The sequence below is a fragment of the Chiloscyllium plagiosum genome, unplaced genomic scaffold (genome assembly GCF_037043375.1).
Source record: "Chiloscyllium plagiosum isolate Xiang-an unplaced genomic scaffold, Cpla_swu_hap1 HiC_scaffold_31, whole genome shotgun sequence".
NCBI lineage: Eukaryota > Metazoa > Chordata > Chondrichthyes > Orectolobiformes > Hemiscylliidae > Chiloscyllium > Chiloscyllium plagiosum.
Genome location: NW_028270169.1, coordinates 53,580,287 through 53,592,375, shown reverse-complemented (window position 1 = coordinate 53,592,375; position 12,089 = coordinate 53,580,287). Strand labels below are relative to the sequence as shown.

Sequence of the window (12,089 nt, the reverse complement as noted above, 5' to 3'; positions counted from 1 at the left end):
GGGCATAGAGTTAAGACGCATCTAAGGGGTAATGTTTTCCAGGCAGAGGATGATGCATGTATGGAATGAGCTGCCAGAGGAACTGGTGGAGGCTGGTATAATTACAGCATTTAAAAAGGCATCTGATAGGTATACGAATAGGAAGGGTTGAGAGGGATAGGGGCTAAACGTTGGCAAATGGGACAAGATTAATTTAGGATATCTGGTTGGCATGGACAAGTTAGACCAAAGGGTATGTTTCTGTACTATACGACTCTAGAGTCTTTGACATCAATGAATGGGCGAATAGAGAAATTACGACCAAGAATTTTGCAAATGATATGAAAATTGTCTGTATGGCTGATGATGAAGAAAGTAGACTACAGGATAATATCAACGGGTTTATCAGATGGATGGATAAGTTTCAAATAGAATTCACTCTGCAGGAATATGAGGGAATGAATTTGGAAAGAACAAGGAAGGCAAGAGCTTGTATAATTCTGACAAGTCTAGAGAACCAGAGGGACACTGGGTTGGTCCAGAAGGAATAAAAAATGCTTTCCTTTGGGAACATTTGATATGGAATAGGCCATTTGGTCCTCCAGGCTTGCTCAATAATCCTGATCATATTTGATCTCTGTGATCGCAATGGCATTTTTCTGTTTGCCCCCAAACTTGTAAATCAAAAATCTAAATCAGCCTTGAGAAAGTTTAAAGACCTAGTTTCCATTACCTTTACCAATATCTTTAAAGACCCTTTTCTAATTGCAGTCTTAAAAGGGAAACCTTTAATTCTAGGTTAAGTCTCCCCTACAAGAGGAAACATATCTCTGTTATTCAACCTAACCAGTCTCCTCAAGGTATAGCATGTTTCAATAAGATCACCATCTCCTCTTCTAAACTCAAGTGGATAGGAACCCAACATGTTCAATTTCATAAGATTTGCCCTTCATCCTAGGGATGAAGCCCATGAACCTTCTCTCCTCACGTAATTGTATCTTTCCTTAAATAAGGAGGATAAAACTATACACGTTACCCCAGATGTGGTCTCCTACAATTCATACAACTGCAGTGAACCTCTCTAAACTTGTATTCCACTCACCTCACAAATCATTTTGTGAATACTAACTTTGCGCAAGATCACATTTACCCACGTTATACTCCATCTAACAATATTTTGCCCGTTCACGCTCAAATCTTTGAGGCCTTTCCGACTCCTCTTTACAATTTGCTTTCCTACCTATATTGGTATCAGTGGCAAATTTAGCTACCATACATTTGGTCCTCTCATCCAAATTTTTGATATAGATTAGAAGTTATTGAGGACCCAGCACTGTTCCCTGTGGCAGTCAAAAGGTTGCAGTTTGTCAATCTGAAAATGACCCAATTATCCCTACTACCTGCTTCCCATTAACTAACCAATCTTTTATTCATGGCAAATTATTAACTCCTTCACCATGATCTCTCGTCTTCTACAGCAACTTGGTTCTAGGTTCAGTTACTGTTTCAACTGATGCCTCAGCATTGTAGCGTTTGTATCGGGCACTAACCGATAGATATTCTGATTGCAAATGTTCTGTGGACTTGGTTTGCAATTATTCACCTCTCAATTACTGCAGTTTATAATATTCCAGAGTCCACAGCCAGCTCTGCCTTTAAACACTCCTCGTAACCTCTGTTTAGAATTAAAAAACTCGTCATGATCCATCCTTTGAAACTTGAGCTTGAACTTTTATTACGTTGTGATCGCTGCCACTTAGAGTTATTGATTAATCCTAGCAGTAGCTAAGGTCGAGAATGTCCCTTGGTGGAATCCAGAATATAAGAACAGGGATGTTCTGTTATAATTGCACAAGCATTAGATTGCAGCTGGAGTCCCATACAGTTCTGAATACCTCATTACTGGAGGGATCTGACGGCAGAAGTTTTACAAGAATAGAGAGTTTTAGTATGAGGGAAGATTATTCTTCTGTTTATCTCAGACTTTATTGTCAAGACTATCTCACCTCTGTTTTTTAATCATTTTACCTGTTTTCCAAAAGTCAAGTAACCTGGAATATTTACTTGGAGAAAGTGAGGACTGCAGATGCTGGAGATCAGAGCTGAAAATGTGTTGCTGGAAAAGCGCAGCAGGTCAGACAGCATCCAAGGAGCAGGGGAATCGATGTTTCGGGCATGAGCCCTTCTTCAGGAATCAGGAATTCCTGAAGAAGGGCTCATGCCCGAAACGTCGATTCTCCTGCTCCTTGGATGCTGCCTGACCTGCTGTGCTTTTTCAGCAACACGTTTTCAGCCGGAATATTTACTTCCCAATAATGTTCACTCTGCAATCATATTTCAGCAATGTTTAAACCAGTTTATCACTCCTTGTGCCATTATTTCATCTATCTTGTTATAAATGCTTTTGCGCATTTAGCTATAGAACCGTTTGTTATCCCTTTCCATTATTTTTCCCAGATATGGCTTTGATTGCTATTGCCCCACTAGTATTACATAGAACATTACAGTGCAGTACAGACCCTTCGGCCCTTGATGTTGCGCTGACCTGTGAAACCCAGGTAAAGCGTATCGAACCTACATTATTCCATTTTCATCCATTTGTTTATCCAAACCCCCCCCCACAAAGTTGGCAAGACTACTACTGTTGCAGGCAGAGTGTTCCATGCTCCTACTACTCTGATTTTATTATTAAATTCTACATGATCCTGACAACATCTGTTTAGATTTCAGCTAATTTACTGCATCTGCTGCGGCCTTGACTTTTTTCTCTAGGCTTTTAAATTTACCCTCACCTGTATCAGATGGAAGTCCAATCAATATGTAATTTATGAATGCAGTGGAACCCAACCCAACAGATCTGCTCCCTCTTTCTGTAATTGTGGTACCAGTGGCCTGTTTATCGAAACCTCTCCAATCTTTCATCCACATATGTCTGCATTCGAATTTCTGTATATCTCAGATGATGATTGAGTGATTATTATATTTGAAATTTTGCTTTATAGTTTGGACACCAGCTTCTTAAACCACCTGTATTACCTTAGTCATTAGTTTCTAGGTAGACCATAGCAGCTGGTGTCTCCTGTTAATCAAAGTTCTTTTTCAACTGCAAGAAGGTGTTCTTAAACCTGCGTTTGAGCAGAACTTTAGAACTCTCAGCCTGAGTTTCAGGAAACATTACATATCCCTGGCTATCCTGGCCCTAACTTCTTTTCATCGCACCTAATTGAATGACCTCCTATGTATTCAGTCTGCCCATCATCTATGCTGTCTTTGCTTCATACATACTGATGCCATGTACCTTTATATCTTTTGGACAATGACGAAGGCTGAGCCGCCCCCACCGTTGCATCAGTGCTCCATTTGTCTATTTAAATCAATCAAGCTCTCCTGTCCCTGACCATTGTTACCTGATTCAAGAGATGTGATTGAATCCTGGGTAAAAATGGCCAAGTAACTCTTTCCCATCCCTATTCTTGATGCCTTGCCATGTCTGCACCACAGATCCCAGCTCAATAACTTGCAGCTGAAACCCTTGTAAGTGCAGATGTTTACTTCATCTGTGGTTGCATGAGGTTACTGCACTTTGCAACTGCTTCAGAAGCAGTGAGTTCCTTCACTGCAATCTCTATCTGATCCTGTTTTCTAAATTAAATTCAATTTCACTATATCTAAACTGTTTCTTAACCCATATTAGTTTAAAGTCCAACCTATCATATTAATTACTGGACTTGCTAGGATAACAGCCATAATCTAGTTTAAGTGAACTTCATTCCTTTCCTTGACAGAATGCAGGATTAATTCTCTTTTAAATGCATTGATATGAGTAGAGGCCAAACACTTTTCATCACCATCCTAAATTAACCACCTGTAAAGTTCAGCCACATTCCTGATGAAGGGCTTTTGCCTGAAACATCGATTCTCCTGCTCCTTGGATGCTGCCTGACCTGCTGTGCTTTTCTAGCACCACACTCTCGACACCTGCAAAGTTTGTTTGGTCAAGGTTAGAGACCTCTTAGTTCTATGTAAAGTTATAGGACAACAGTTTTACTGTATTGTATATAGTTTGTAGCATGAGAGATCACATGTTCTTGCATGATACTTTAAACATCATGCCTAAGTACCTGTAATCAATAATATTGTCTGTTTGGGTCTTGATTGTCCTAGTCCATTGATTCAGAGGAGATCGCGGCTCCAGGCCGGCACCGAGCCTCCCTATCAGATTTGACTTGTGTTGAAGATATCGAAGCTCTTACAGTACGTCAGCTAAAAGAAATACTAGCACGAAATTTTGTAGATTACAAAGGGTGCTGCGAAAAGTGGGAGCTGATGGAGCGAGTGACAAGGCTGTATAATGAACAAAAGGATCTTCAGAATCAGTGTAAGAGGATTTTGATATTGTTAGATAACTATGGTAGATATTTCATTATGTTGACTGGTATACAGAGGAACCTCGACTATCCGAACGAGATGGGATGGCAATATTTTGTTCGGATAATCGATTATTCAGTTAATCAATTCAATGCCTTTCTCTGGGGCTTGGAGGTTTCTATTAAGTATGCTCCCTGTTCAGGAGACTAGCAGCAGCACAGCTAGCACAAGCCCTTGTCTGCCCCCCCTACACCGCACGCACCCCCCCGTCCGCCCACCCCCCCGCGTGACCCCCACCCCCAACCCCTTCTGCTCCCTCTCCGGGGCAGCAGGACTGTACACCAACAACAATGCTGCTACTACTGCCTTTTGGAGGAGGTGAGTCTCCAAATAGTGCGTGCGCACACATATCTTTTTACTGCAACAAGACAATATTAGAGAGATTATCTGGGGAAGGGGGGGTTTAGGGTACACGCCTGTGTAGAACTCCAGAGAAAGTGTGGGAGGGGGGGGCGGGGGGGGGTGCTGCGAGGTCAGTCATTGAGAGACAGTGCCTGCGCTCCCATCAGTCCTGGACTCTTCTCAGCAGCACTTTTAATCACTGTAAACAAAAGACACGATTAGTGTTGGACACATGTCTTTGATGTAATGTTTCTGTCGGGACCTCGAGATCTCCTTCGGACAATTCGGTTTTCGGATAATTGGTGTTCGGATAATCGAGGTTCCCCTGTATACCCTTTCTCATCTAATTTCTTTTTTGTTCAGTTTGACTATTGAACACAATGGGGTAATAATCTGTATTAACACCTCAATAATTCCATAAACTTGTTCATAAATAGATACAAATTAATTTGGAGGAGCTAGAACACCCCAAGTAGCCATTCTTGAGAAACATTTGAAAACTGGCAATGCTGTAGTCTATTATCTGTTGTAACTTTACTGGAAGATTTCTGTGTTCCCAAAGAAGGAATATTGATGTTAGAAATTTGATTACTTTCTAGATTTTGCACCCAAAATTTGTCTAAAAGTGTTCTTGAATTTGATGCAAACCAAAAGGATCATTGATTCTGTTGAATGGGTGCCTTAATAGAAACTGTAGAAAAATGTTACCATTGTCCAGTGTCAGCTTTCCATTTGTAACAGAAACAAGCCTCTGATTTACATTCTTAATACTAATTGGTGTTGAAATTTGGACAGTTTTGTTCTGGGTTGAAGCTGGACAAACTCTTAACTTTAACATCTGTAGCCATTGGAGAGTTAACTTGGCTGATTTCAAACTCAGAACCTTGAGGTGAAAACTTGAGTAAAGTCTTGGCATTTTTGCAGTTTTCTTTGTACTCTTCTATTTTGGCTGGAGCTAATCTGTGGAATGCAATGTTCGATTAACAGCTCAAAATTATGGTGACACACTGAGAACAGTGACAAGACAGCACTCTGCTTGCATGCTTTGACATAGATAATTTGTTAATGTTGAGACTATGGATGGAAACTAAAAATAGAAAGCATTTAATTTCTCAAGTCTGGTATTCTCCTTTTGACAATAAAAATTCATATTTTCAGTTTCAACCAGTTTGCTGTTTTATAGCTGCAGTCTGCCTCATAGTCATGGCATTCTCCAATAATTATTCTTTTCTTTGTTTAGGTGGGAATGAATCGTCAGGTGTTGATGACAATCTCTGTAAAATATGCATGGACTCTCCAATTGACTGTGTGCTGCTGGAGTGTGGCCATATGGTCACGTGTACTAAGTGTGGGAAACGCATGAGTGAATGCCCCATTTGCAGGCAGTTTGTTATCCGAGCTGTACATGTCTTCAAGTCTTGAATAATTGCAACTACTGTGAAACCATATCAGATCAATTGGAGATGGATATTTTCACAACCCAGACTCAGGCTGCTGATTTAAACATATCTGGCTGCTGTTACTACTCGTACATCAGTTAATGCATTTTGACTTCACTGAATGAAAACACTATTTAATCATGTAGAAAATATTTATCATAAAATATATATCATTTACCTTCAATAGGTTGAAAGGGTGTCTATATAACTGTAACTTCACCCATTCTAGAAAGGTAGGAATGAATGAAAGAAATGTGATTGGAAAGAGAAGTACAAGAAAAAGCCAAAAATAAAGAAGTTAGGCAAAGAATCACTGATCTTATGGCACTCCATGGATCAGGTATGGTTGAGTTTTTTTAGCATTTGAGTAATTTTGAAAACTGGAGGTGTATTGACAGAGTGCAAGAGCAGAGAGAAGCAGCAGAGAGAAAAGGAAATTATTAAATATAACATAGCTTCTATTTAGGTTATTTGGTACTAATATTTTGATCAAAATTTATCAGAATGGCTGTAGGCACCTTAGAAATAATGTAATTTGTTCGATCTTGTAATTCCTTCTGATTGGTTGGTCATTAAATTATGTGGTGGAAACTTAAATGAGAAATTAAAATAGAAGAAATTGAGCAGCACTAAAATAAGCAAGTATTGGTACGTTGTCGTCATGCTAATTGTCAAAATGCAAGTGGAACAGATGAAGATCTTTCAATGCCAGCTGAAACTTGGCTCTGTTACCTGTTTGTTTAGTTTAATATTTACACCTAAAACCAGTGAATATATTGAAATATATTATTACAATGTAGAAATGTGAAGTATTTTTCAAATGCATTTGACTGCTATAGGAGAAAACCTTGTCCAGCAGTTAAATGTACATTGGGTTGATAAAATGCACCATCTTCATTGTGTTGTACCCCAAACCTTCAAATTAAACTTGAATTCATGTAATTTGTACAGTTCTGTGCTATTTGAATTTTCCTATGCTTCATAGATCGAATGTATATATTTAAAAATCAGTACATGTGCACAATTTAAAAAGTAAACACAAGGTTATTATTTAAATCCAACCTATTGATCTTTAACTTTGCATTGATGCCTACAGTGCAATAATGGCATGTAAATGTTTACAAGATTATAAAACAGGTTAAAGTTCAAACAATGTAACATTGTGCATTCTGTTAAAATGTTTAATTGGTTTCTGCCTGCTGACCATCCAAATTGAGCGGTTGGTCCCAGTGCCCTCGTACTTTACCAAACCTGTTTTGTTTCTTTGTAGGTACTGGTTTTCAATTTTTGACAGTACCATCATTGTCTGATCTTGTACCAATATTTTACCCTGTAAAATTTCATTTCTCATTTTCTTCTCCTTGCCCTCAAAACGAAACAAAAACCGTGATACCAAATTAACTTTTCATGAAGTGGCTTTTATTAAGGAATATTCAAATCTGTTGTGCCTTGAAGTTGTCTAACCTGTATAGTGCTTTACTTGCCAATTAAGTTTTCAATATGCAAACATTTTGGTATATTAATATTTGGATTCTAATCAATTTGATTTTAATCAATCTGTCAATTGTTTGACCTGTTTATTATACTGTACCTGTGGTTATTCTAATAATGGAGAATTGCCACTTTTGTCTATTTGCAGAGACATGTTTACAATTTCCCACTTTTTCTCAGGATCGAAAGCTGTTTCCTGCCACAATGATCTTAAACTGCATTCTTCCCATTTTAATCCTCTGCTCTATCACAGGGTTTATGTCAACTTGTAAGCTAGCTATGCACATATTTGAAATGGTGCTGCTTGTATCTTTAAAGTAATAATTCATGTGGGAAGTATGTCAACCAATGTCTTAGTTATTGCGTTTACATTAATGCAAATATTTGAGAAGCCTTGATGTTTCTGGATCAGAATGATGTAAAATGTGATTTGTGAATTACACCTCAATGTACTTGGTCCTTTCATCCTGTAAACTTCTAAACCCTGGATAAAGGTTTATTAGCACCAACCACTGTTCCACATATTCCTGAAGTAGATGAGCAAATAACAGATCTCCAATGGAGTCCAAGAAAAGCCCTGTCAAGAGCTTTCTACATGGATCTCCTAGTGTTACGCAGATATTAAAAAACGTATCACTCTTTCACTCATCTGTATCGGCAGTAGTGGCTTAGTTTCATGGGAAGAAATAAATCAACAAAGTAATGCCCTAGTTCATAAATGCCATCTTGAACTTGCCTGAAATCAGGAAATACTGTACAGTTTCACACTTTGTTTTAGTTTTTTTTCTCTGTCCACAACACATCAAGTGAATGCTACTTAAGTGTGTGGATGTATGGTGTGCATAACCTGAAGGGCGCAAATTTGCTGATTGTGTAAAGCTCTTCACAGATTGCCCTTTATGTATGTATGCATACAAACCAACACTTACCTTCCTCTCCTATATCTTGTAGTAACTTAAATGGCGCTGTGGAGGGGTTAAATTGAGGAGGTGGTGCTGGGTGTATTAAACACAGTAGATTGCACGCTGAAGATTTCATTGAGATAATGGAGGAATGGGAGCGAGAGAGATAAATTTTTTCAACCTTTCTCCTGCTCTTTCACTGTACCGAGCCATTTATAAATGTAAACATGGGAACCTCTCACCTTTTGCCAAAGTTATACTGGGTGGAAGCCCCAAGGATATTAGGCTTCATCTTATTTAACTATCTTGCAATCATACTAAAACAAGTAAAATAATGAATGTAAAGGCTAGATTTTTTTTGGGGGGGGGGGGGGGGGGGGGAGGTGAAAAACATTCCTCCAGTTCAGAGGTTTCTACAACCAGAGTGAACTGCCATGTTTACAGCTTCACCGGGTGTTCTATTTGATGTCTACTAGCATTTTTGTGTGGATTTTCTAAGCCCTTTTCTTAAAAACAAACTGCTAATGCAATATTTTGCTGTCTCACGGCAAATTGGCTTCTGCATAAAGGACAATGATGTGGACAAGCTACTGAAAGTTCAAGTCCACTATTGTCTTTGAGATTTTCTATTATATAAATCTCTAACTGGAAGTAGCAAGCAAAAACACATTCTTTTTACAAAAACAGGCCACTGCAGATGTTGGAAATCTGAAATAAAACCGTGAATGCTGGAGAAACTTGGCAGATCTTGCAGCATCGGTGGAGAGAGAAACAGAGTTAATGTTTCAAGTCCAGTGTAACTTCATTGAAACTCATTCCAATGCATTTTTACTTTTTTACCTCTTACGTGGACATTCAGCTTATCTTGAGTGTTCCTGCACTGGGATCTTTATCACACTTCAGTTTCTCTGATGTTTTGCAAATCTGCACATAATTGTAAAAGAATTATATCTGAGAAATAAGTATCTTTATAGCCAAATTAATTTACCCTTTTCCTTCCAACTCACTACGTGCTGTGTTTCTGTATCATAGTTTTCTCTTGATAGTGTTATTTGACTGTGGTAGTTTACAGACCTCATAAAGTGGACAGACTGTTTGTGAGATTTGGCTGATTATTCCCAATACTAAACTAACATTCTGTATTATCCAAAAGTAAAAGCAACAAAAATCACAATGTTGTCTGAAGTGCCTTAGATGTTGCTCTAAATCTTTTTGATGTGGAGTTGTCGGTGTTGGACTGGATGGACAAAGTCTATACTTGTTCCCATTTTAAAGAAGTCAGAGCCAGTTTTCTTTTGACCAAAAGTCCCCCAAAAACATGTTCAAAGTATTTTATACATAAAATTAGGCTATTTTTCATACAATTTGTACCACCCCATTATTCAGTATTGGAGTTTGGGGCTGGATAATCTCAGGATTTTTTTGAACTATTGTGAGAACCAGAAATATTGAGGTAAATACCTTCATTTCTAACCATTTATTACTTGAATTGAGTAAAATGTATAATAATTGAGGAAAGATTTTAGCAAAAGGCTAATGTTGCTATACATGACTTTTAGCTGAGAAAATGAGAGCAGTTATCACTTGTTTTTACTACATTACTACTATGAAGTATGCTTGTGATAGACATGCCCAGTGCTCAGTCAACAGTGAAATGGAAATGAATGGGTTCTAGTTTGAGTAGAAAAAGGTGATTCTGGAAAAACACAGCAGGTCAGGCAGCATCCGAGGAGCAGGAGAATCGACATTTCGGGCATAAGCCCTTCTTCAGGAATGAGTAGTAGTTTGAGTAACCTGTTACATTAGAGGCAAATTATATATGGGCTGCAATTGATTTTGTGACATGAAGAGGTAATCAGTTGTTAAACCACATATCTTTGGAAACTAATTTCATAATGTTATTTTTCATCAGAAATTAATACTCCAAGTAGTTTAATATCAAAATACTTTAAATGTCTTGCGTTTGAAAAATAATTACAATCAATGTATAATCAGGAAGGCTGCATTTGAAACCGATGGAATGGACATGTTAAACCTAAGTGTATAGAATAACTTGTTTATTGCGCAATTAAAATCAACTAGCTATTTTCAGTGGTTTAATTTTGGTGTAACAGCACTAGAAACGAAACCACCCGTGAACTATACTTGTGTTTCACGTTAGTATTTTCTGCATCAAAAGAAAGGAATGTAAATTTAATTAACAGAATTAATTTATTGGAAATGGCACTCTAAATTGAACCCTTTGAGAAAGCTTTACTAATTTACCATATTACATTATCCATTTGTCTTCCAAACTTTCAAAATCTACTGTAAGTTTAGCTTATTTTAAGCTTGCCAATTTGTCAACTGCTCTCTTAACTAGTTACATGTTTTAAATCCTGTCTCTACTTTTTAAAATTAAGATTTATCTTAAAAACAAGATTAATTAACAGGATTTAACAATGTAATTTTAATTTGAAAGTCAGTGTGGGTAAATGAAAGGTGAAGAAACCCAAGGATGTAAATCCAGTTTCTGACCAGACTAAGGATAGTATCTGAAAGAAACTGTTAAATAAGTGCTTTCTCCTCACTTCATTTTGGAAGAAAACAAAAAATGTTTTGTTGCAAAATGAGATTGGTGTGATTTTTTTAAAATCAAGTGGAGCTTGTTCTGTGAAGACTGGTGATCAAAAAATATTTACATGGGAAGTACATATTTCTAGTTGAATGTATAATTTCAAAACATTAAAGCATTGAGAGATTTTTGTTTTCATTAAGTATTATTTTCAATGAGTCTTGAATATAACAGCATTGAATGCAGTTTTTATTTTGTAGTGCAACTGACTATGTCAGGAGCAGAATTAAGAACAAGGCATAAATGCTTCAGTACTTATCATATGAGTAGCTTTTATGAAATTTGTTTTCACTGTGATTTTTTTTTTCTCCTGCTTTGGGAAAGAAGTGAATGGTTCTGCAGAGTCATGGGTAGACTAAGTGACAACACAATAAATGAGGATCTAACTGGTACGTTCCATGCACGTGGTCTGATAACTTTTGTAATCTATCATTTCTCTACACTGGAAAATATTCTGTTCAGAATAAGTAGAAATTTTATATTGGTTATATGGAAAATTCCTGGAATCAGCTCCTTAGCTAATTTTAAAGCTTGTGTGTAAACCTCCTTGTACATGGTTTTAGATTTCATTTTACTGAACAATAAAAAGTATATTTGGAATTTTCATGTATTGAGTTTTTGAACAAATGAAGCTGTATGCAATACATGTCATCTCCTCATCTGATCCATGATCACCTTTGCATTCAGGCAGACAGTATATAAACATAATTCTGCTGCCTGATGTAGCACAGAAACACCCTTTGGCCTAACTCGTCCATGCTGACCAGATTTCCTAAACTGAACTAGTGCTATTTGCCTGCTTTTGGCCCATATCCTGCTAAATCTTTCCCATCAGTGTTCCTGTCAAAATGGCTATAAGATGTTGTAATTGTACCTGCCTCTACCACTTCCTTT

At 37.5% G+C, this 12,089-nt stretch overlaps 1 protein-coding gene across 1 annotated transcript in view; it reads left to right on the top strand.

Moving 5' to 3' along the window:
* Positions 1-11,799, top strand: part of rffl (ring finger and FYVE-like domain containing E3 ubiquitin protein ligase) — a 101,855-nt gene extending 90,056 nt beyond the window's left edge. Inside the window, exons 6-7 of the mRNA XM_043718802.2 lie at positions 4,144-4,357; positions 5,990-11,799. Coding sequence (XP_043574737.1) covers positions 4,144-4,357; positions 5,990-6,171 — 396 coding nt within the window. The 3' untranslated portion in view covers positions 6,172-11,799. The remainder of the gene's footprint in view (positions 1-4,143; positions 4,358-5,989) is intronic.
* The last annotated feature ends 290 nt before the right edge of the window (positions 11,800-12,089 follow it).